The sequence below is a fragment of the Rattus norvegicus genome, chromosome 7 (assembly GCF_021556685.1).
Source record: "Rattus norvegicus strain SHRSP/BbbUtx chromosome 7, alternate assembly SHRSP_T2T, whole genome shotgun sequence".
In the NCBI taxonomy this organism is placed as follows: domain Eukaryota; kingdom Metazoa; phylum Chordata; class Mammalia; order Rodentia; family Muridae; genus Rattus; species Rattus norvegicus.
The window spans coordinates 50,495,010-50,518,578 of NC_141540.1; the positions used below are offsets into that span (position 1 = coordinate 50,495,010).

The 23,569-nt window shown below is 43.7% G+C and overlaps 1 protein-coding gene across 4 annotated transcripts in view; it reads right to left on the bottom strand.

Moving 5' to 3' along the window:
* Tmtc2 (transmembrane O-mannosyltransferase targeting cadherins 2) overlaps positions 1 to 15,770 on the bottom strand; it is a 413,503-nt gene extending 397,733 nt beyond the window's left edge. For 3 of the 4 annotated variants that reach the window (XM_087556320.1, XM_087556321.1, XM_087556319.1), the window contains exon 1: positions 14,979 to 15,770. In XM_087556320.1, coding sequence (XP_087412446.1) covers positions 14,979 to 15,061 — 83 coding nt within the window. In that variant the 5' untranslated portion in view covers positions 15,062 to 15,770. 4 annotated transcript variants of the gene reach the window in all.
* Between the last annotated feature and the right edge of the window lie 7,799 nt (positions 15,771 to 23,569).

Sequence of the window (23,569 nt, forward strand, 5' to 3'; positions counted from 1 at the left end):
ATGTGAATGAGATTACGACTGAAGCATCCACTGTTGATGTGGACTGAGTTGATGTGGGAAGAGGGTTTGCAAGATTGCTCAGGAGTGGGGGCACTTATTGCCATACCCGAGGCCCCCAATTCGATCCCTGGGAACCACGTGGTGGAGAGAAGCAATGCCCACAAGCTGTCCTCCCACCCCCACACACATACCATAGCCCATATGTGCCCACGAAGACACACACATGCACACTACACAGAGGGGGGAGGGGCTTTAATTAAATAATAAAATTAAAATAAAGTGCCTTATTTAGTACTACATGTGTGCAGTAAGGACAACATTTTTAACTCGAAATATTAAATGCCCCAATGCAATTACCAATAAATAAACATTTCTTAGACAGGTGAGCTCAAAACCATTGTGCTGAAAGAAAGGTGGTTTAGCTTAAGCTCAAATGGAAGCCAGCGTCTGAAAGCCACACCCAGAATTTAAAGGGAAAGGCTATCCTAATTTGGCAGAGCAGCACCTTGTCATTTACAACATGCCTAGCATACCTGAACTTGGGAGGGGAGGGGAATCTTTTCTGTCCTCCAGGGAGGTAGGAAGGAGAGAAGAAAGCAAGAGATGTTTGTGTGTTTGTGTTTCGCAGTAACAAGGTCTCTTAGTAAAAAAAAAAAAAAAAGAAAAGTGTTAAGCAAACAGGTACACATGGCTTTAGACTGCTAGAGAGATCAATTCCAATTCGTAGATGTAGAAACTATTTGCAAACAGATGTGCACAAGTAAGTTGTAACTCTCAATGAGGGTGGAAACTAGCAAAAAAAAAAAAAAAAAAACAGACAGCAAGTTTCAAACACAGCTTTGCATTCATTCAGTCCTCCTCACCGAAAGCCAAAGGGGATAGAAAACCACCATTGGACCCACCGTTTATCACCATTCCCAATACAACTGAAAATAGGTCTGTGTTTTCGGTAATTGTAGAAGCTCGACATCGTGGGGGCACAAACATCCCTATAAGATGCTAAAGGGATCACAGTTCTCCATAACTTCCTACAGACCATAGTAGCCAATTGAAGAGGGAGCCAATTATGTTAAAGGACGTGAAAGATGTCTAGTGATCGCACATTGATTTTTAATTAGTGTGATTAATTAAACCACACACTGGTCAAATCTGCAGTCCTGTGCATGCATAAAGAGCTACCGGTGTCTCTAATGGTGTAGCTCCTACATCGCTTTTCCCAGTTTAAAAGCCAATGGCAAAATTCAATTTCACAGGCTTAGACCAACGCCTCACTGGTTATGGCAAACGATGCTTGCAGAGAGGCTGTGTTTGGTGGCTAGCGACCGCTCCCAACAGATCTCAACCGCCTATAACTCTTCCAGGGGTGTTCACGCTCTCTCCTCCATGGGCACCTACGCCCTCGTGCACATACCTGCACGCAAGTAATTCAAAGTAAAATAAATCCTTAGAGTATATTTTTATAAAATTTTATGCAGTTTATCTCATTGGACTTTATCGATTATCATGGAAATATGAAGTTAACTTATCGACTCGAAATAAATTTGAGTTTGAGGTGTTCTTGCTCTGTAACACAGGCTGGCTGTGAATTCCCAGTCTTCCTTCACCAGCTTTCCACATGTGAAAATTACAGTTGTGCAGCACAACTGGCTGCCCATTGACTTCTTTAAAAAAAAAAAAAAAAAAAGACTCACTGAATCTTCTGCAGTTCATTCGGATATTATCAAGTGTGTTAAGCTATTAGCAATGCAATTAATGAGAATTCTTGATTGACAGGAATATTTCATAAGTAATCTCATAATCCACGATTTGTCCAAGTCTCTTGGCAAAATAGATCTCATTGACTTCACCCAAGAACTCTGTGTGGTGGCTGTTACTGTTGCACAGAACTGGGAGTTTTGTTTCATAATTGAAATTACAACACTCAACAACGATACTTCTGGGATCAGAACTTTTGGTTTCCTGATATCAAAAATCTCAATAGCTTTTACTCTTCTGTCTTGAGCTCTGACAGAGGGATGTACTTCATGGATATAAACACATGCTTCGTGGCTTGGCTATGACACGGTGCCACCCTGCACGTTCGTTCAACATACTCACATGAAATTATCCACCAATAAACAAACACAAACACATCGGCGCAGAAAATGCCACCTTACTCGACACACGAGTCGTACATCTTTTCTCATCAGAACTGCTACAAACACATATGTACACCAAAAGGGAAGGGAATGCCAATCCAGAAGCCCATTAGTGCTGCGGGACAGTCGTCCTGCCAAGGAGGACTGAAATGGGAAAGGATCTTTGTATCTAAGTCATTATACTCAGTCACTTTCCCCTACAGAAGCAAGACATCCCATAGACTCAGCAGCATAGACTCCTTGCTTCAAAGGAGTCTCTTGCTTCACAGAGACCAAGAACAGTGCATGAGCCAGAGGAAAGAGACAGAAGCTGAGACAACTGCCGATGTGAGATCCTGGGGATTCTGGCCACAAGAGTAGACAGATGAGGAATGGGATTCGGGAGCACAGAAGATGTGCCACGAAAGCTTCGGCAGCAAGAGGTCAGCTGTGATGGTTTTTATACACCCAGAGAGTGGCAAAATTAGGAGGGGTGACCCTCTTGGAATAGGTGTGGTCCTGTTGGAGTGTGTCACCATGGGTGTGGGCTTTAAGACCCTCATCCTGGCTGTCTGGAAGTCAGTCTTCTCCTAGCAGCCTTCAGATGAAGATGTAGAACTCTCAGCTCCTGCACCATGCCTGTCTGGATGCTGCAGTGCTCCTGCCTTGATGATAATGGACTGAACCTCTGAACCGGTAAGCCAGCCCCAATTAAATGTTGTCCTTCTAAGAGTTGCCTTGGTCACGGTGTCTGTTCACAGCAGTAAAACCCTAAGACGGCAGCTATAGGATGCAAGTGAAAACCGTTGGGGACAAGATACATCAATGGCAGTGATCATCTGAATCATCCCACCTCCTGCTTCAACACACGCTCCATCTAAATTCATAAGGATGCAGTTTTCAAAAGCCACAGAGAACATCCCTGATTCCACTGAATTTGATCCCCGATCCACGTAAAGTTATTATTTTCACTTCCTGGTCAATTAAAGTACCGAGTTTACAAGAGCAAGAAGGCTCAAGTCCTTAAGTGGTAAAGTGGCATTTGCAAGTCTAAGACTCTTTTTTTCTTGATCCAATATTTGTTGCCAATACCCTATAATACTCAATAATGACATGGAACTAAGAGGAAAATCTAGCTCATTTTCGAATAGCTTCTTTTAAAGGATTCTATTTGAGCCACTCCAAAAATCTTTTAAGATGCCTGAAAGCTAGAGTGGACTAAATTAAATATAATCGTTTAAAACCAAAGTCCTGATACATTTTATTTTCATTTGAATGGTGCATAGTACACAAGGAGCACACCACTGAGCCCTGTCTCTACACCAGATGGAAAATTTCATATTACTGTAAGAACCCTCACCCCACACCCTTCTACTTTTCATAATCTCAACTGTTTGTATGTTCTGCTGCATTAGTAAAGTCTATAAAGTTTCTATGCAGTGAAAGCTACATTTCCTTAAAATGCATTTTGGCTCTAGAAACCGAGTTTGGGCATCAAGACCTCCTTAAGTCATAAGCTCAGCGTAACTGAGGGAACATCAACATTAACCTTGGAGTCTCACTTGCCTTATTTGCATATAATATGTCTTCATTTTGAAGACAAGGTTACTGAATGCTATTAGTCTCCCACTAGCTTTGCTCTATATGATAGCTCAGATTAAAACTCCTGAGTGGTGAAGACTATTCTCTGATGAGCGTTACCTTTCCCTCTTTTCTCTGTCTGAATAGTACAAGTTCAGTTCACTAGTCGGGGGCCTTCCAGAACTGAGAGTATTGGATTCCTTTCAGACACAGCGGTAGCCTGTGCATCCTCCTGAGAAATGTCTGACCACCCTGACACACACACACACACACACACACACACACACACACACACACACACACACACACACCTGTCCACACTAAGAACAGTTCTCTCCAGGTTTTCTATAGAAGCCTGTATCAGCAACTCTAATGAAATTATTCTTCTAGAAGGAAAATCTCAGGATTCTAACATGCCAGAGTTATGCCAGCAAAGCTCTTTCTGGCCTCCTAAATGCTTAGAGTCCCTGGACTCGCCAAACAGCATCAGGACCAGATCTACTGCATCAAGGCAATGTGTATCTTTCAAAATTAGATTCTGATATCTGAATCTAGAGTTTGTTACAAAGATGCTGTTGTAGGTGGTTGGTGATGGACGTTTCAATGGAGACCATCTCCTAAGCCTCACGGGCTCTGCCTTTTCAAATTTCAAAGAGGAACTCAAACTCATACCATGAGATGAAAAATGTCTTGACTGAGTGCACGAGCAGGAAGGAAGCAGAACATAATTGAGCAAATTAGTTAATCTCTCACAGACGCAAGAGTGACCTATCTTCAACCCCCTTTCACCCGGGAATTTAGGCAGCTTTCCCAAACATCTTTAAAGACACTGACCTCCTCTGAAATCATAATCATATCTAAATGATATTTCTAAAAGCCAAAGGTTTGGGGGGACCCAACGTATGGTCCTGAAAACTACAGAACCTGCTGTAGCTGGAACCAAAGAAATCCGGAGTCTCGGGTCCTCTCCAGGCAGACTCCACACTGTAACAACTCCAGGACTGTACTCAGGTGCACTGACATTGGAAAGTGCTGGTCTATATACACGTAGAAAGACAGGCAGCAACTGGCCTCCTCAGTGTCTCTATAGGACAGGTACAGAGAGATCCATCTAATTATAAGAAACTGAAGACTTTTGCTGACTAGTTGGGGATAATGGCGCATGTCTGTTATTCGCAGCACTAAAGAAGCTGAGACAGGAGGATTTTAAGCTGGACACATGACTAGGTTACATAAAAGACTGGGTCTCAAAGGCACCAATTACAACAGATGCAACCGTCACCATAGATCCAGAGAAGCAAGCTGCAAAAAAAAGAAGCAGGTCTAAAACTTACCTACCTGCTGCCACAGGCATTCTCAACATCGTACTACACACACACTTACAAAGAGCCACTGAAAGTTGGTTGGTACAAGGAGTTAGTCTTATTTTTATAGATGACATGTAAGAAGACATTGTAAACAGTGACATTTCGACTTCAACATAAAACAAAATACATAAAGGCTATTACTTCTGACAGAAAAAAAAATTCTCAAGTAGAAAAGGAAATCTTAGCTATGGTATCAAACTTCAAATTTCCTCTACTTCCAGGAAACATACCCTGAAAAGAATGGGTTAAAATGTACATAAAACCTAATTTCATTAACACAAATTCAGGGATAATTCAGTGTCTTCCTTCCAACAGAGTGGCAAGAACACCTTCCTATTTTAAATGCAGTTTACCCAGTAAATCGAGGTATACCAGCTTTCCACATCAGCTATAAATAATTGCCTCCCCCAAAGGGCCTATTTCTGCAAATAAAAAAAAAATGTCTTCCCCCCCCCCCCCCGATTAAACTTCATCATCTGAGCAATTTCCTTCTGCAAATTCGTAGTTGAGAAGGTTGCCATTAGGAGCCTGCTTTGTCAAAGTGAGATCTCTTCAGAGGCTTTGGAGCAGTCCTGTAGGTAATTAGCAGGCATAAGGAGAGACCAACCCCTCCCCCCCCCAAAGAAACAGACTTGAAAAGATATTTGGACCCAGGTCCTTTGCCTTCAGATAGCGTTTGTAATCAACAACAGCAGGCTCGGTATTATGTGAAGATGGGATAGCCAAAAAGCAGTTTAGAGAACAATGAGAAACGTCCCAGAGGAGCCAACAAGGGTTCTTGCAGCTGCAGCCAGCACTACCTGAGGAAGCCAAGCCCTTCTTCCACAGGGCTCTCTCATGACAGTGACCTCCCCAGGTTGAGAGAACCCAGCAAGCCTGTGAGAGGAATCTCCTGAGCTACCACCAAAGGCACAACATCCCCCCACCCCCTGCAGAGGGTACAATCTGCAAGGGGCCTCACTTCAACACTCACTGCCTTTGTTCTCCAGAGAAACTAACTAAAGGATGTAACTACTGACTGTGTATTTAATGGGGAAGCTTCACTGACAGCTCAGAAAGAGAAGTAGACATGGTTGCATTGTGGAACAAATTGGAAATTAACAAAAGCAACATCCTGACTGTACTCAAAGTCTCTTCATGCATCTGCCTCTCTCTGGCACTACATTGATAATCATGGTAATAATATGCTTTACGGCAATGTCCTTTACAGAGTAAAAAAGAAACAACCCAGGGCTGTGAATTGTATCGACTCAGCTTCTCTATAAAATACTTAGGAGCAAATGCAAAAAGAAAACATTTCTGAAGATACAGCTTTAAGTCTCCCTGGCCTTATTCATCCTTAAAGAAAAAAAATAGTAAGAAATAAACTTGTGAACTGCATTTAAAATTAATACCTAAGGAATTTCAAGTATGCAGGGTTCTGTGGGCTGTCATTCTTCCTACCAGATTTTTAAACAATGTTGAAATAAGGCTATTTGAAATACTACAGTCCCATCATGTAACACTGTTCAAAATGTCAGGAGTCATATTGTGCCCCAGTGGCCACTCTTCAGCAAATAACCCAGCCTTTGAAGTTAAAATACTCATAAATGACACCGGGAGAGAAATCCTACCTTGAGCAGTCAAACTTATCTACTTCTAAACCTCTAAAGAAATCAATCAGAAATTACCTCTGGAATCACAATTAGGAGAAAGTAAGTATACTTACCGATACAACTTCGAAATTTTGAAATTTCAAACCTCCATCTTTCTTTATCCAGAGACTCTGTGTGTGTGTGTGTGTGCGCGCGTGCGTGAACACAACCACTCATCTGTATGTGTATGAGTGCGACCTGTGTAGGCCCTAGCACAGGCAGTAGGAGTTGCAAGACAACTGTTCTCCCTCTCTCGATTGTCAGCCCTTGTCTTCCCATGCTGTTTGAAGGTCCTCTTTGCTGTTCCCTTTAAATGTACTGGCCTTCTAACTCCTGCGGATTTTGTTGTTTCTGCCTCTCACCTTCTCAGGGAAGTGGTCGCTCACTGAGAATTCAAGAGGATTTACAGACACTCATGTTATGCACCTTCTTGCTGAGCTTCGAGAAAATGCAAATTTAGGTCCTCAGGCTTGGGTCCCGAGTGCTTCTATCCACGGAACCAGTCCTCTACCCAAATTCAAGGAAATATTTTTAACGTTTCCTAATGACATAAAGCGAGACTGAAAACTACGTTGATTCTTATGCTAGAATTATGTGAGAAGAGAGAACATCCATCGAAACAACTCCTCCATCCGACGGGCCTGTACAAAAGTCTGTGGGAGGCATTTTCTTGATTAAAACATTGATTTGGGAGGGTCCATGTGGGAGGGTCCATGTGGGAGGGTCCAGCCTACTGTAGATACCCATAGGTGGTCCTGGGTGCTGTGAGAGTAGGTTAAGCAAGCCATCGAGAGCTTGCCAGTAAGCAGCACTCTTCATGGCTCCTGCCGAGGTTCCTGTCTCCAGGTTCCTGCCTTGAATCCCTGTCCTGACTTCCTTCAGTGATGGACAGTGATATGGAAGTGTAAGCCAAGTAAACCCTTTCCTCTCCAAGCTGCTTTCGGCCAGAACGTTTCACCACTGCAAGTGAAAGTAAACTAGGACATGTACCTACAATGACCCCACTTTGAACAACTTGCTGCTTCTAGGAATAATTGCAAAAGTATTGTGATGATCTCCCCCCCGAAAGGGAGATCAGTCATCAAAAACGGAGATCTGACAAAAAAAAGAAAAAAACAACTTATTTTGTGACTGATCCCACCACCTAGCACGGAGGCACTAGTGTACAGGCAAGGCTGTGTTTCGTTTGAGGAATCGGGAATTTAGCCTTGAGGGCAGTCTGTGTCATCCCTCCTACCCCATCACGCAGATGCCACAAAGTGACCTAGCAGACGAGTCAAGAAACAAAAGCTGATGGCCAATTATAAGCAAATGGCATCTCCTCTGCCCAGCACTGGGTCTATCCTCAAGCAAAGGGGCACCTGCTCCATCGTCTAAGAAGCAAACATGGTGGAACTCCAAAATGAAATGGGAGCTAGCGCCAAAATGAGAAGTTTCAGCTCTCTGACCCACGCTAATTTTCTGGACACATCATCTTTGAGGTAATGATTTCTGCTTGCACGAACAATCTACATTTATAAAATATCCTTAAATAAAGCCCATTTCTCTAAAACACATGACAGCAACTTAACTGCTGAATTTCACAGATCCTCTCCACGCGCCCAGTCTTATTCACACTACGCCTATATAACCAGGTCCCTTTGCTTCCCATTTATTTGTAAATTTAAAAAAGAAAATCACAGGGGTGAGCATTAAAATGTAATCCTAAAATTTCGAAAAAAAATGCTAAGATGAGTATTTAAGCTTTTTAATCTAGAAACTTGGGATGTGTACCACAGAAATAGGAAAGTGACTCAAAGGCTGGGGAGGAGGAAGAGTACTCAGCTTGAATTGTCACAGCACTCTTTCTTATGTTAATAGCCTGGGAAGGACACCCCAAAGTCTCTGAGGACAAGAGTCTTTTGAGCCCAAAGATGAAATGAGGCAAGTAGTTAACCTGAAGGGTTCTGCACACCATCCTGTATTTCATCACTGACACAGGAGATGCTAACAGGCTCCCTGGGCACAGTGATCTGTACTGCCAGCACACAGGAACCAGAGGTAGAAGGACCACAGGTTTGAGGCCATCCTGGGCTACAAAGCTAGACACTGTCTCTTAATTAATTATTAATTGATAAATGCTAGCAAGAATTTTAAAATATAAATACAGCATCAAACGTTTTCAAAGAAGTGAACTGGAGTTAAATTCTATCTACTACAGGGCAACCTAGCGACGTTTCCAGAGCAGACCTCACAGACTCAGAAACTTTACCTGCTCAAGGGGTGGCACGCTTGCCAAGAAGAACAGCTGTTGTAGATGCTTTGTATATGTACCTCAAATAAAAGCAGCTGCCGTCTAGACATATTCATAACTAGTGACTCACTGATTGTCACAGTCTACGCCTAAAAGCACATGCGAGTCAAATCCTCAAAGGAGCCGTCCAACATTAAACCTCACTACACCTATACTGACCCCCACATATCATGCCCTTACCGGATGATCAATCTTGATGGTGTCATCCCTTACCTTGTTATTCATTTACTTATTATTGTCGTAGCCAACTTCTAATAGGTACAACTGTTCATACAAGAGACGTCCTTACACTCATTAACCCACATATTCTTTTCCTCAAAGCTTCAACACTTGTCACATTTTGAGAACTCATTAAACGTGTGACATTGCTTACTAAAGTTACTTACCTCCCCCCCCAAAAAAATCCCAGAAAGCATTAATAATAATTCGTATAAAAACAATAAAGTTATAGAGGTCAGCCAGGGATTTTTCAGAATGCCTTATGGTAAACTCTGCCCTCTCTTAATATTATGAAGGTTCCTGATTTGGAGATAACACCCTCTTGGCCTTAGTATAAACGGCTGGATCTTGAACAAGTGTTTTCACTGCACTGAGCAGCAACAGGCATTAGAAAAATAAGTGTGTGCTTCTATCGCGTGCTTGAACCCAAAGGATTCTGTTTCAGAATACAACAGCAGAGTTACCCCAGATGCACATTACCTCTGAAATCCTAAGTACAGGTAAGACAACAGCTCTTGGAATGACTGTGTAAACTAATAATTGTGTCTATGTCAGCATATGTATGTGCATGTGTCCGAAAAAATAAAAAACTAAGAGACAGATGGTTGGCAAGCAGTTTCCCCTTTGTCATTTGTGTATGTCCTCTGAGTCTTTGTATTGGGGTCATCTGCTATGATAAACGTCGTGTGACAGGCTCAGTAGAGGTGAAGCAAAGTAATCTACCCTGGCATTGCCTCGTTGTGATTTTAATTTGCCAGGAAGAAATGTACTTGCTCAAAAGAACAAAATGAACCATTTCCAAATAGGTTTGATGGATCAACCAAAGCTTAGCAAGAAAATAAAACGTTACGTAAAACAGTTCATAAACTATAAATTGTTTCCAATTGCATTTTATCAGGTTATTATAATTATATGGAGAATGGAAATAAACAGTAAAACACTCCTCTTGTGCTTGATTTCTGGTGATAATGACCTGAGATTTATACACAACTTGTGATTTATTAAAAAAAAAAAAAAAGCAAAAATTTCCCTTACTTATTGTTTTTGTCATATGCATGTATTCCTTTATTTTAAGTTAACATGCAAAATGATGTTTCACGATCATATTTCAACGCATGGAGGAACATTATGCTCCAATTTAACATAGGTTCTCGATATGTAGCCCTGGCTAATCTGGAACACTGGGCTGGCCCCGGAACTCAAAGAAACCTTCCTGCCTCTGCCTCTTAAGTTCTGCAAATAAAGGCACGAGCTGCCACGCACATATTTTCAGAGGTTAAACACACTGGAATTTAAAACATAATCCACTCAGATCGATCCAGAGCAAACCTACTGAAATCGTTCTTTAAAAAGAAGTTAATGTCAATCATGTCCCGGGGGGACTTTTTTCTGTCATCTCATATCAAGGGCCACACTAACAACAGCCTGAAAACTAATCTGCCCTTTCCGAGCATCATGCAGGTGCCTGTTGAGAGATGATGTACTCTAACCCCATGATAAACAGCCGTTCTGTGGTCACAGACATACACCTGTAGCAACTGCTTTCAGTGGATGGAACGGCAACAGATCTTTTCCTCCATTTGAACGCTGTCAATCAAAATCATTACGGACAAAATCTTCACTAGTGTGTTATATTTATAGTCCTATGAAAAACTGGTTAGATGAGGGTCAGATGTAGTGATACAAGCACCACGCACATGATCCTAGGACTCAGGAGACAAGGCGGGAAGGTCAGGAGTTCAAGGTCAGCCTGGGTTACGACAAAGTTAGACCCCACCCAAGGTCTCTGAAGAGGGTAGGCGCAGAAGGAGAAGAAAGGGGTTTCTTTTCAATGTTCTCAATAAAATCAGTGAGCTATCCACAAATCACCTTTAGGACCGTTCTGGGTTTAAGGATAGAAAATGGTGGGGCGGCAGCAATGGCTCAGTGGATAAAGCACTTGCCACACAAACATGAAGGCCAGTGTTCATATCTCCAGAGCACACAGAAAAGCCAAATGGGTGTGGCCTCGCTTCTTAATACCACTGGAGAAGTAAAGGCGGGGTATCCCCAAGGCAAGCTATTGAGTTGGCCTGGGGAGTTCAGTTATCTCCAGGTTCAGTAGGAGAACCTGACTCAAAATACAGTCAGGGAAGATACCTGATGTCACTTCACAGAGACAGAAAGAGAGAGAAAGAGAGAGAGAGAGAGAGAGAGAGAGAGAGAGAGAGAGAGAGAGAGAGAGAGAGAATTGTCAGGGAAATAAATCCGCAAACTAGTGGCACATTCATGTTGCACTATCAAAATCTGAAGTTATCATGCTTTATTTTTCCAAAGCAATGAATTATTCTACTCAAGGGAAAATTAAAAATCTGCACATTATTCTTGCTCCCCTGTCTGTATCTCATAAATGGGTACATCACCCACTAAACGATGTGCGTACAATCAGAACAGACTCCAACGCAATGACAGAGTTTATCTTTGCACCAAGCTGACTTCCCTCAGCTCTGAGAAACTTGTGCCAACCTTTTAAAGGGGACAGCGTGTGCTGATGCAAGGTCACCCTCAATAAGTGCATAAAGAGGGCAAAGAGTTGGAGGGTCACAAAAGGTGTTCGTCTGTATTTTGCACCCTCATAAACGTCAAGTTCCTCTAGATATTGTAGAGGATCACTTAGGGAGTCACAGTCACCCAGAACTTAAGATGTGTCGTGCATTTCATATTGATACCATAACTTGAGATTAAGCAGTCATCGCCTATACTATAGTAAAGGGGGGGGGGAACGAGGCTGCAGGCATGAAAGCTTTCTCCTCAGATACTGTGAATTCTGACTTAGCATCGCTCATCTCAACACACTGTGCACACAGTCTTAGGTTTACCACCAAAACACTTGCAAGGCATTAAGGTTTTACCGTAGGGAACTGATTTCTGCCTCAGGAAGCTATATGTTACCACTTAACTTCCAACAAGCTATATAAAACATACATAATTATATAAAGCTATATAAAACATACATAATTATATAACATACATATCAGTTGATAAAGTAAACTGATCATTGTGTTTGAAAGAAATGGTAACTTTGAGAAGTACCTAGGCAATAATGCTCAAACTGCAACAACGATAAAGCCCTCCTAAGGTAAAGGCCAGATTCTTCAGGCTACCAATGCAAAGTTCTGGCTTAGCTGAGTAAGTCATGCTTAAGAGCCATCTCTCCCTTATGTATGGTTCTTTCAACTTCCAGTGGCTTCAGTTCCACCACTGTATTCCCCAGAAGTCCCAGGCGGTCATTACCATGCACAGATGTAACTTAAGCAACGCTTTCCACATGAGTCTTTGCAAGCTGAAATGGAGTAGTAGAAACAAACAGATCATGCTGTAGTTTCCACTTGGCTCCCCCTCTACGATTCCCTCTTCACACACCAGTGGGTCACAGGACTTACATAGAAAGTGCATCTGCAAAGCCACAGTTGACAGTGCACCTTGGCTGGCAATGAATCACATTCTCATGCTGAGCACAGGACAAATAAGTCCAGTGCAGCATAAAGAGGCACCTTAGGGTTTCTAGGGAGCACAGGAATGAAGCTTGCTCTCCGGCTCTTCTCCTTAAGACTTCACATTTAAAAGACTATGTGGGTGCACACGAAGTTTTGCCAGAAGTCAACAGAAAATCATTTTTACTGCTGAGTAAAGCATAATTCATGCTTTAGGCCCTTAACATTCTACAAATACATGTCTAAATATCATATTGAACCCGCTATCAATGATATGAGGAAATTGTGACATGCAAGTCACCTATACAGACAGAAAACAGAAGACGAGGGTTGTTAACACGCAGCGTGACCTGTAACAGGGGGGAGGAACCTGTTACAAATTCCAGCCATCAACAGCAACTCGTGTGTCATCGGCACAACTATCTCCCAGACCCACATTCCAAACACTTCAGGGTGAGCAGGAGACCTACAGAAAATTGCACATACAGATTCATTTAGGTTCTCGTCTCCATTTTTTACAGGAAGTGGTCCCTTTTGTAAAGAACTGGACAGCAGTTGTGACTAGTAGTCAAGAGGAATGCTTGCTTTATCATACTGTTCCTTTGTAGGCTCCATGTTCTTGTTCAACACTCCCTCTTCCAGATCACCCCAAAGGACTCAGCCACTGCCCTGACTCATCCCTGAACTCATTTTAGTGAAAGCTGAACAAAGCTTTCTCCACCGGGACTCTTAAAATAGCAGGTGCAACATCACAGAAATCTGGAGGAAAAAAAGCAAGCAGCACAGCCTACCTCACTCTCAGATCATTTCTTAGAGCAGTTGAAGTCAGTACACTGTGTGAAAGTTGAGTAAAAGTTTGTCTGCCGGGGAGACTATCAGCCAGCCTCCTCTGGGCACAACACAGAAGCACATCAAGGGCCTATGAGGGTACTTTGGCAAGTATTACCAGGGAATTTCATAGCAGACATCAGGGTGGGAACCAAGACCTCCTGATTTAAGACATACAATCACTCTTAGCAGGAGAGTGGACCAGACAGAGTATACAGAACATGGCTGATTAGCAGAGTACACCCCTAGCTTCTCTTGCTGTTGTCAACCACTTTGCTGAGTTCACTGGATGCCTCGCCCTAACCCTGGGGATCCATTCACTCCCCTAAGCCCAGAGAGGCTGCTGAAAGGCTGTCAAAGTAAATCTGTGTTCACTTTTTGGATGGTTTAATTTCAATGGAGCATGAAACACCCCAGGACGGTTAATAAGTTTAGCCAGGCATGCTGTTCTCCCTAATATATTTTAATTATGCATCTGTTTTAATTGTAATCAGATTAAGTCACCGGAAAGGCACAAATTGGAATTTTCCCTAATGGCTATTGGAGCTTTTCATCAGTTTCTAAACACTAACAACATTTTTAAAATAGGTAAGGACATCAGCACAAGGGTGATATTTTCCAAGAATCAACGCAGTTTCTTTGACAACACAACCCGGGTCTCATTAGCCACCCAAACTAACCCAAATACAGAAGACAACTTCAATCTCCAGGGGCGTCTTCTTCCGCAATTAGCACCAGCGAATCACTAATGTCTAAGGCAAGACTCCCAAACAGAACTGAAAGCCCACGTTTTTATAAAGGACTTCCCCATGATAAGTGAACGAGGCCGGGGGAACCAGAGATAAAACCAGCAGCAAGATACAGTAGCTCAAAGTTTACTATCGGACACGTCAAAGAGAAAGTTGACGCAGAGTACGCGCGCTCTTTCCTCTATTTTGGCAACTGTCATGCGTGAGTTTAACTTCCAGAAATCAGTGTCCTATCAATAAAAGGAAACGACACGGGGAAGATCTTCTAAGGAGTGGAGAGTTGCTTCCTTCCAGCCCACACGTAAAATCGCTTAATATGTTTTTCTGCACCAAGGTAAACCTAGGATTGTTATTGGATTTTTTTTCGGGGCTGGTTGTTTGTTTAACGTGGGTTCATTAAACAGTTTTCCAAATTGCCTGGATTTCCGCTAAGAAACTTAAGCGCCTGCCTACCGGCAAGAAGCAAGCAAAAACCTGCTGCAAAGTAGGAGCGGAAACTCCTTTGGCCAGCCCAGCGCGCCTGCGTCCCGGCTGTTGGCTATAGGTGTTACGGTTTCCGCGTCGTCTAAACCTTCAGGTGCAGATACCTGTCCGCACCACCACCACCACCCCCAAGACGCACTTCAACCTGACAGAAAGCAGTGCTAGATCCACCGATGAACCCCCACCCCACCCCTGTCGCGCCGCAGCCATTGCCCCTTTCTCTCACCCACTTACCTGTCATCGTAGCAGAAATCCGCACTCAGGGTGTTGAGATACAAGGCGAGCCCCAGAGCGCTGCTCACCAACTCTGCAATCATCTCTCCACCGCCTTCCCTCCGGCTTGGCTCCCAGCGCGAGCGCAGCAGCGGCAACAAAAAACAGAAGCATCAATCCCCACCTTCCGCCGCCTTCTGCTCCTGGCTGCACTTTTCCCCGGCTTCCCCGCCCGCCTCCTCGCCCTCCCTCCGCTCCTTCTTCAGATCCCCGGCTCCTCGGGGCGCCGGGCTCCGCTGTTCCTGCGTGCTCCGGGGGTTGCGGGCTCACACCGCTCTCCCCATTGCCGGACAACCGCGAGAGGCAAGCGGCGATCGGCTTCACGCCCCCCGGCGGAGAATCGGGGCTAGTCCTTTCCCGCGGCTCGCGGTCCCCACCCTAACCCATGGCACTTTGGGACGCCCTAGGTAAAGGACTGGGGAGATCGAAGAGTGCGAGGTCCGGGACGAAGGGGCCGGACAGAGCGAGGATCTGGGACCAGCGGGAGGAAAGGAGGGAGAGACAGAGAGAAAGGGGCGGGTGGGAGGGACGAGGCGAACCGCCTCCCCTCGCCGCCTCCCGAGCGCACGACTCCGGGGTCGTTCGCAGCAACTCGGCCACCACCGGGGCTGCGGCACATTCACTCTTTATTGGTTCCCTCCCGGACCCCTCTCCAGTGAAGTGAGAAGCGGCGACTGGGGACTCCAAAAGCTCCCGCGTGGGGTTCTCGCCGCGGCCCCACGCGCCTGCGTGGCCAGCCCACCATCCTAAGCTAGCCCAGCCCCTTTCTCCACCCAGATCCTCCCTGCAGACTCCTCCCTGTCTACCCCCACTGGCTGGAGGCTCCGCCCACTCTCCTAGCAGTTCCAGCCTCGTCCTCCGGCCCAACTCCCTTCTTCCTCTTTCTTCACCTTCCTTTTTACTCTGGAAAGCACCCCCAGGACAAAGATGACTTTTGGAAGATTGCCCAAAACGACAGCTAGAGTGCGCTCTGGGCTCTGGGAGGTGGAGGAGAAAGGCGACAGGAGGAGTCCATGACTTGTCCAGTGGTGCCTGGAGGAGCCTTGCACGCTCTAGATCGCAAGCCAAGCGTCTGGTGCCAAGAGCTGTCAGGCAAAGGTCTGGTCAGCTGGAGAGACCTCTGGGGACACGGAGAGGTAGGACAGGTTTGCAGAGCGCTGGCAACTACGATTGACAATAAGGATTGACAATAAGGATCTATTGCCCGCGCGCGCTCGATGCGTGAGCTGAATTGGGATGGAAGGGCCTGTTGAAGAGCTGGGAGGTGGGGGAGGAGGGAGCAGCGTTTAGGAGAGAGTTCTACTCTGGGGCCACGCCGTCACCGTCGACGTTAATGTCAGTGGAAAGACGCGTGTCCCGCAGTTAGATTATGAAAAGGGATCCAGGAAATGAAAGGGGAGAGGCTAGAAGATAAGAAACAACCATGTGCTCCTCAGAAATTGCGTGGGGGTGGGTGTCTTTCGTGGTTCAGGACGGTCAAGCTGCCGCTGAAAACACAGAAGAGACCACGCTAATGAAACCCTCTACAGAGGCATGCTTAAACCCAGCAAGGCGGAAAAGCCAGTGCCCTTTCCTTTCCGCCCGGATGCAAGACTGGATGGAAGGCATCCAACGTGATGAAATACGGCGTAGAAGAATAGTCTGGGCAGAAGGAGCACTGGGTACTAAAGTTGCATGACCAAAGAGATCCGAGAGCTGTCTGCCACACCCCCTTCCTGCCTGGTCCCCTTTCTGACTGGACTGGTCGCTCACTTGGACGATGATGAACACTACTGCAGCGCCCCCTGCTGTGGGGATGCTACAGGGCCTAGAAAACAAGTCGGTGCAGGACTGACTTGTCCCCCCATTGGAAGAGCAGCACCTGACCAGCAAACTCTTCAAAGATACTAAAGAAAGCGGAGCACCTGGGTATGTGGCAGCGATCTGAAAAGTTTGAGTGCCTGCAGAATAAAGATGTCTGACTTTACAAGGGAATCTTTTAGACCCTGACAAATGTGGGTTCTACCTGCAACAGGCAAATGTTGATTTGATCAAAATATTCTGTGCATGTAGGAAGTTCTAAAATAATATATTAAAGACAATGGTTCCTGTTTTGCATGCTCCCCGATATACTGTTTTTTTCTTTCTTTTTTTTTTTTACGTTTTAAAAAAATCATATCAACTGGTCCATTCGGATCCTCTCTGGCTCTCTCCTGGGCTTATATATTGATATTGGACCCTGGGACCCTGGGGGAGGAATACATACTTAAGTCAGATATCTAGGTTTGCGTATCAGTTTGGCTATTCGTTATTTGGGTAAGCTAGGGCCAATCACCTTCTTCATGCCTCACTTATAAATACACTTTGGTTAGAGGAGTTACCATGTAAATAAAGCATTTACACAGAGACTGACTGGTTCAATAAGTTAGCCCTTAGAGTTTCCAACGTCCGTCATGTTTTGCTTCTTAACTAAAACCTAGACACCCCCTGTAAAATGCATACCATCACACCCACACCGTCCCATTCTTAGTGCAAACTGTCACCCAAATACACCCATCACATCTACAGAGCTCTAATCCTGGTCGAAGCCGTTGTCTCCTACACCAACTAATCGAATGGCCTTGGAAATGGTCTGGCTTCTACACCCATAGCCCCTGCACCAAGCGTGTACTTGAGGCAGCAGACAAGCCCATTTAAGTTCAATCACTCCACCTAGCCATGTGTAGTGCACATAGCATAAAACTCTCTTTTGGCCCTCCCCCTCTTTGCAAGAGGTCTGTCCACGTATGCCTTCTCAGGAACCTTCTTTTCTCTCCTTCCTGGAACTGTTTTCTCCCCTAGACATTCTTCGGCTGCTTTCTACTATCAGGTATTTCAAATGGTATTGCTTTAAAATTTCCTTCACGTACTTTATAAAACACACACACACACACACACACACACACACACACACACACACACACACACACACGCGACATCTCTTTCCCATCATCCTTTATTACTTCCTTCTTAGCACACATTAGTATCTTTGTTTGCTTGCTTGCTTGCTTGTTTGTGGGGCTTGGGGGGGGGGTTTGAGACACAGTTTCCCTAGGTAGCTCTGACCGTCAAGGAATTCACTCTGTGGATTAGGTTGACCTCAGCCTCAGAGATCCACCTGACTCTGCCTTCAGAGTGCTGCTATTAAAGGTGTGAGCCACCACTGCCCGGAGATAAGCAAACATTTATTAACGTACCCCTTGAATGATGAAGTTTGTAACCTTATCCGCATAATGCCCAGAGCCTATAGCATCTGAACATGTAAGAGAAACTATAAAAGAGGGGTAAACAAATGAACAATAAGAGTATTTAAGGGATTTTATGGAAGAGCTGAAAGCCCACAAGTAGTCATCAGGAAGAAGGAACCAATTTGTTATCTGCTTTAAAGATGCCGAGCAGGAGGGAAGAAGGGTGACGTTGGAGTGCATCACTTCCTCAGGAAGACCCATGTAGGAAGTCACACGAGGACAACCTCTTTCCTAAGACTTACTGGCATAAAAGTAAGAGAGACCTTAGGGTTCAGAGTGCTAAAACCTTGTGAACATTTCTCAATTCCAAAGCTCTGGTAGTTTCAAAAAGCCAAGTGTGGCTTTCTCTACCACCACACAGCCCCTTTGAATTGCCTCGGGAACTGAGTCATGCCATAAAAATGGTAGACCTTGAGATTCTTAATAGACAGCAGACTGGACATCCTGAAGTGTTTGGGAAAAAATTCAGTTGCTTGTAGCAAAAAAAAATTCGATTGTACTTTAACGTGGGTCCCTATATCTTTCCTGTGAATTAAGCAACGGGTTCTTGTAGATTGCTCTCCAAGGGCTGAGAAAGAACCAGTGCTCGCATTTTCCACCTTTCTCAAACGATTACAGAGAGCAACTAGGATTAAATATGCCACCACTACTCCTGGAGATCATTTATGACCACAGAGCTCCTTTTAGCTTATTAAGGTGCATTTGTCCGCTGTGAGGCGAGGGGAGGCTGCTGCTGCCTCCGTTCTGAATTTATACATTGTTTATTTAAAGCTGTTGCAGCTATCCTCGGTGGAAGGAAATTAGGCTGGTTGGCTTAAAGCTTTCTACCTTAGACACAAGTTTGGCAAAAAAAAAAATTTAAAGTGCTAAGCCCTTATTTTCCTTATTTTCCCGAGTAGGTCCCACACATCTGCTACCTTACCACTTCCTCAATGAATTCCATTTTATAGTCAACCAGACCTAGCCTACATTTGTTCTGCATTCCCAGGCCTTTGTTGTATAATTCATACCTTTGTGGTGCCAGTTCCTCGGGGTAAAGATTTCCTTATTTTCCTAAGACATTTTTAGTTTATTGTGCAATCCCATCTTCCCTTTGGGTGTTGCATAAATATTAACTAAAAGCCCACATCTGGTGTTAGTCGTCATTTCTATTTGTCCTAATATAACTTCGCTTTGAACAATTCATTCGGAAAGTGTGCCAAGGGTGAAATGCGGCACATAAATTCTCTTTGCACTACACAGAGTGCTTTGTAAAATGCCCACGGATTTGGTTATTTATGAACAGAAGATTTGCACCTCTTCATTACAATCTCAATTCTAAAGTTGCAGCAGGCTAGAGTAATCACAAACCGCCATATGTTTTCTGCAAGGGTCTCCGGGAATCTCCTGCTAAAACCTTAACAGATTGACCAGGTAGCAGAAAAACTAGCACAGCAGGTGAAACTGCCTGTTCAGGGAGGTCAGAACAGAGAGCTCGCTGCTGGGGGACTCATAAGCTCTGGGTTCTGCTCAGGAAATAACACTGCAGGAGAAAAACAGCAGAAGGTGGATGAAATGTGGGTTGTGAAATAGAAGGAAGCACGTGGGCTGAGTGGTTAACTAACGACAGCAAAAGCATTGGCGGCATATGTTTTCCCGGCATATTCTCAAGCACTGTCCTGCAGACATGACAGCATGCTGCCCTCAGACTTGTGATCTATTAGGAATAAAATTAGGGGATTGCAACGGCAGAAACAGATCCTGTCTCCCCTGTCACAAAACCAGGCCTGTTAAGAACCAGCTGCTACCACAATAATGATCACTTTAGGAATGTCACCCTTCTCCCAGCCTCTAGTTCAGAGAAAGAGAAGGTGGGGAAGAAAAGGAGGAGGAGGAGGGGTAGGAGAAGGAAGAGAGTATAAATTACACGTTCATAACCAGATCAGAAAAATTACAGATACGTTGAGGCTACTGATAGAATTCAGAAGCTTATCAAGAAAAGCAAGGACAGAAGCAACCTCTTTCATTGAAGCTCTCCAAATGCATTCACGTGCTCTGTTACAAAGGGTGCAAAATAATACAATGAACAGCTTGGAAATTGCTTGGAATCTTGGCTAATAGGGCCAGTCTTGGTCTCAGTAGAATAAGAGAAAAAAAAAAGGACTACAGGAAAATTAATTTGAATGGGAATTTTTTTAGATTAAAGTTAGTCAGTTTTGCCTTGACGTTCAGTTCAGTATGGACCTTTGAAGAGAAAGAATGGCCTTTTTAGACAACTTTGTAGAATGAAGAATCTACATTCGTGCTCTCCAGGACAGCACACATCAACCACTTGCAGCTACTGGGTAGCTGACATGTGATAGCACAAACTGTGGAATTAAATTTTAAGTTAGGGTTACTTTATAAATTATAAGTGCTCTTACACAGTCATGCAGTTACACGGTCCTCTGCCATTTAGAGTTTTCTCCAGTAGTCACATGTAACTAATGGCTACACTTTCAGACTGAAGAGCCTAGGCTGGGAGGGCCTCCAGCTTGTACAGTTCCCTCCTAGGTGACTGACCAGAGCTCTCACAGAAGAGTCAGTTGCCAGCATTCTCCCTCTGGTGGAAGCTTCTCCATGAGTCATTTCCTCTGATCTACAGGGCTTCACCCCAACTCGCTTTTATTTATAAAGCAGCATCCACCTTCTGAGTATTTTTAGTAATTAGATATTGTCCTGGGCACCTGATGTTTATTGTCTCACTAATCTGAGAGAGCTAAATAAGGAAGTTGAGGCACACATGGAATTTAGTCAATAGCCCATGGTCTTGCAGCCTCTAAGTAGTGGCACTAATATGTCAGTCACGAAGCCTCTCTTCCAGTCGTTCCTCAGTACAGAAGAGCCATGCCCATTCTCCTAGTCAGGAGTCACACCTTTCTTAGTTAGCATCAAGAGAAGAAACTCCCGACAACCAAGATGCTCTAAGTATATTTAATATTCTGCCTCTTCTATATTCCCACAGCTCATTTTGCCTAAAGTATTCTGAATCTCTTTATTTTGTGAATATCTTTTTTAAAGTCACTTTTGTCTCATTCTTCCCCCATCTAATACAGAAACTTTTAAAAGACTATATATAGTCCCATAATCCATGCTATCACTAATAGGTTTATAGGTTATCTGATATATTAAAAAATTTAAATTTGCACCTAAGATATATTTAAACAATCTCTTATGGATTAACTGTAAATTGATACATTATTACTTGTATTAGTAGAAAAGCCAAAATCATATTTTCAACCATTGAGCCCATCATAAGCAAAAATCAATGAATTTAAGACTTTTATAACATTCATTAAGCTCTTCATTTAAACATTAAGCACTTTCTAACTTGTAAAGCTGTTGCTTAATTTAGTAATTAAGTGAGTTACTTGTTTATAGGTTTCCATAAAATTTTATCATCTTGTTTTTCCAAAGGCTTTTGTCTATTTTGCTCTGTTTAATCTATTCTTTATTTTCTGCAAATTTTACAACTACGAAAGTATTTAAAACTTAACCAGCAAAATAAAAAACATCTTCATGAAAGTTACGGAGAACTGTTCTAAAATATACAGGGTAAAGAAATAAATTGCTTACAATGAAAGCTGTGAAGCTGAGATCTTAATTTTCTTAGCACTGGGTTGCAGACCCTGGGTTGAAGAGAAGAAACGATGAATACCACACTGAGGTTGTCATTTTGAAGCTGAGCACCATTGCGGAGCCTGAGATCAGGAGCTCTCTTCCTTCTCTGGCCTATGTTAACCTCTGCCAGGGCTGGCCATAATGCTTACACTCAGTACCAGTGAGGACTGGGCCAGTGTCTACTCTAATATATGTTGTAAACATGGTATGCAGACAACCGCCAATCTCCTTGTCCCTACAGATGAATTCACATGTGGTGGTTTGCATGAGAATGACCCCTATAGGTGCATAGTTTTGAATTCTTCTTCCCTTTGTTTGTGGATCTGTTTGGGGAGGGTGAATACATATGCCTTATAAAAGGAGATGAATCACAGGGGCAGACTTCAAAAACTTCCTCATTCCCATTGTGCTCTCTCTGCCTCCTGAAAGTAGATCAGCCTCTCAGCTGTTCCTGCTGCCTTTGTTCTGCCATCATGGACTCTGACCCTCTGAAACCAAAAGCTCAATTAAAATGTTTTCATTGATAAGTTGGCTTGGGCATGGGGCTTTGTCACAGCAATATAAAGGTAACTAGTACGTGGCATTTTCTAGAACGTTATACAAATGAAAATAACACAAAATACTCTTTTTTCTCTTGTTCACTTATTTTAGTTTACATAATTACTTTGAGATCTAAGTGTGTACACAGTGGTAGTAAATGCATTCAGACAATATGAGGACTCTCTAGTCTAGCCTGCTGGACTATTGAATGTTTTATCTACGCATCTAGTATGGAGAGGGTAGTGATGTTGCCATTATCCACAGACATATTTCATGGGTTATATAGATTTTTTGCATATTGAGTTAAGATTGCTTAATTAATTGTGACCCATTGAATTCCATATGTTTGGTTTTTGTTTTTGTTTTTGTTTTCTGAGAAGTACCCTTGATGCATTTCATAATAAAAAAGGATGCACCATTGTTGGGAGTGATGCCCCTGAAGCCCTCCATTATTGATGTTAATATTATGGTTAGAGTTAAGTATGACTGGGTTCGTGGAAAATCCCCAGCCAGCTGCAGAAGACTAATACAAATCGGGTGGCCAGGATGAGTAATGATATGATAAAGCTCTGACCTTGCTGAGAAATACATCCGATGTCAGTTTCCCAATGTGATGACCTGTAACCTTTCTGAAAGACCAACATCCTGTTGACATCAGCTAACCACACGAATACTGTGTCCTTGGCCTGTGTAAATGTTTCCCACTTGCCCCTTCCCTCTGTTACCCCTGTTATGGTATAAATTCAGCCTTGGGAAAAAATAAAATTGTCACCTTGATCAGACTCTTGTCTTGGTGTCCTTCTTTGCATCTCTTGTCCCTCATTCTCTTCCAGATACCCTCAGCACCGTCGTTGACACTCCCAGAGACTAAGCCACCAACCAGGGGCTGGTCTGTGGCCCCTGGCATATATGTAGCAGAGGATTGCCTTGTCTGGCCTCAGTGAGAGAGGACATGCTTAGTCAGCTCTACCACACTCCACAATGCGATACCTTTCATAGGGTTTGGCTTTTTGGATAATGCAATTATGATTGTTGCAGGAACCTAAATTGAATTGTCTATTGGAATTATTTTGGGAATTTCAACAATGGCAGCCAACATGTTATCTT